Source organism: Frankliniella occidentalis, unplaced genomic scaffold (genome assembly GCF_000697945.3).
Source record: "Frankliniella occidentalis isolate FOCC.00 unplaced genomic scaffold, Focc_3.1 Scaffold1031, whole genome shotgun sequence".
NCBI classification, from domain to species: Eukaryota; Metazoa; Arthropoda; class Insecta; order Thysanoptera; family Thripidae; genus Frankliniella; species Frankliniella occidentalis.
This window is the reverse complement of record NW_026268137.1, coordinates 18,355-20,456: the sequence shown is the minus strand read 5'-3', so window position 1 is coordinate 20,456 and position 2,102 is coordinate 18,355. Positions and strand designations below refer to the sequence as shown.

General features: G+C 51.0%; 1 protein-coding gene across 1 annotated transcript in view; it reads right to left on the bottom strand.

The window, feature by feature from the left end:
- Positions 1-205: 205 nt before the first annotated feature.
- Positions 206-2,102, bottom strand: part of LOC127751788 (uncharacterized) — a 6,608-nt gene continuing 4,711 nt past the window's right edge. Inside the window, exons 3-6 of the mRNA XM_052275850.1 lie at positions 2,018-2,069; positions 723-852; positions 558-648; positions 206-468 (exon numbers count right to left, since the gene is read on the bottom strand). Of these exons, the coding sequence (XP_052131810.1) occupies positions 318-468; positions 558-648; positions 723-852; positions 2,018-2,069 (424 nt within the window). The 3' untranslated portion in view covers positions 206-317. The remainder of the gene's footprint in view (positions 469-557; positions 649-722; positions 853-2,017; positions 2,070-2,102) is intronic.

The following is a 2,102-nucleotide window of genomic DNA, read 5'->3' as shown; positions in this document are numbered from 1 at the left end:
CGTCCGAAAATTTCTGACGAGTTTCGGACGAGTTTGGGTCAATTTTCGCCAATTTTTTCCACACGGGTTGTACCTCAATTTGTAAGAATTTGTTATTGTTTTTGGTGTTGTTGTTCGTGTTGTTTTTACATAAAAATTAGGAACAAGGACATCTTTGTTGCGCCGCCGGCGCCGCCCCTTACCGTTGTCTGGCAACATCCTCCAGCCGACGACCGTCTTGAGCGCCGGCCTGTACCGCGCGGCGTGGGCCTCGATCGGCAGGCACACGGGCTGCGCCGACTCGGAGAAGGCGACGGGCTCCTCAAGGTGCACGAGCGCTATGTCATCCAGCATGTCCTTCTTCGGGTCGTAGCCGGGGTGGACGACGACCCGATCCACGAGCACGTCGACCTGGGCGCGGAGTGCGAGAATATGGGCTCGGTGTCGGGGTCGGTCATGGTGTCGTACTCGCCCAGGCGCACCACCGATCTGGAGTCAGCGAGGCAGGTCATATACGGGGGTTCTGTCTGGTTTACTATCACAGAACTGGTAGGTGGTCACCTAGCCGACGGACTTACGGCTCCTTTTGTTGCACGCAGTGGGCCGCGGTGAGCACGAAGCGGTTGGAGATAAGGGAGCCCGCACAGTGGTATGTGATCTCTCCAGAACCTGTGGAACACTGCCCTAATCCACACCCTGCTTCTTTCGCGAGAATAAGTGTTTCCTGTATTATTTGTCCTCACCGGCAGAGCGGTACCCCAGGCGGACCACCCACGGGAACTCCTCCAGTGACGTCTGGTGGCCGGCGGAGCTGATGATCCTGTCCGACGTGTTGTTGGGGCCGCAGTCCTCGGGCAGCAGGGGGCAGCACACCTGGACAAGTGCGTCACCAGGCGTTACCGAACAACCCGACCGTATCATTCATCTCCAATGAGTGGGGGGGGAATTTTCTTCTTTTTTTTAGGTTGCTATTCACCAAAACTTAGCTGAGCAGAACTATACGACTTTTTAAATTATAAATTGTTCGTCGTCGACTCGCGTGTCAAATATACTCTTACGCGTCACTCCTGTTTCGCCTTCCAGCGGAATATCCAATTAGGGATCCCAGCGACAAACTCTGATTTCCAGCAGGAAATAGCCAGGGACACGGGGGTGAGGTAGAGAGGCCACAAAAGACGGACGTGACACTCTGCTAACCAGTGTACACTCGGTCACACAAGGAATAGTTGACTTGCAAGCACACACGTAATAGTGTGTACTTGCTATCCCTGATGAGCCGAGCGCATTATTTATCGTCTTAAAACCTAAAACTTAATGGTTCAAAAACACTTAAGGTGGATTCAGAATTCCCTAAAAGCGAACGAGATTCTCACGCAAAGCGTGATGAAAGTCGATCTCTGATTGCGTGAAGCTTACGAAGCGTAAAAATCACGCCTGGCGTGAAAATAACGCTTGCGTTTCGTAAACTCTAAATCCACACTTACTTATGTAAGATGTGGAGGTAATTTGTTTTTGTTTACACCGAGGTTCAAATATACAGAACTCAGAAGTCGACTGCGGGATGAGGGGCGTACATCCCCATTTTCAATTTTTTTGCCTGGGTGGGGGGGAGTTGGGATTGAGCATTTACGGCGCCGAGCGGACTTTTGACTGTTCTGTGACGTAGGGCTGCACACTCCGGCATAGTCGCGGTCTTTCCCTCACTGCACTTAGTACCCCTTCATGGCCTCTGAAGCCTGTTCGTCTTTGAAGCACATACTTCCTAAATTTCGGCTTATCAACGAGGTCGGAGAAAAATGGGTTGGACAAATCTATGTCGGACAGTAGGGGTTGGGGGTTTTGGATAAATCATCCGGTCGGAGAAAATTGGTCGGACAATACCGGAGGACTGCACAAGGACAGCCACGGACAGTTGCGGACCATTCCACGGACTGCCCGTCCGCTCATCAGGGATAGTATACTGGACTGGTGAGTACACACTTATAGGTGTGTACTATGATAAGTGCACTCTTCCTTGTGTATACTATAGCAAGTATACAATTGTAGGTCTGTGCATGCAGGTCGAGTGTTCCTTTTGAGTACGAAGAACACTGTTTGGTTTGCAGAGTAAACAATAAATAAAG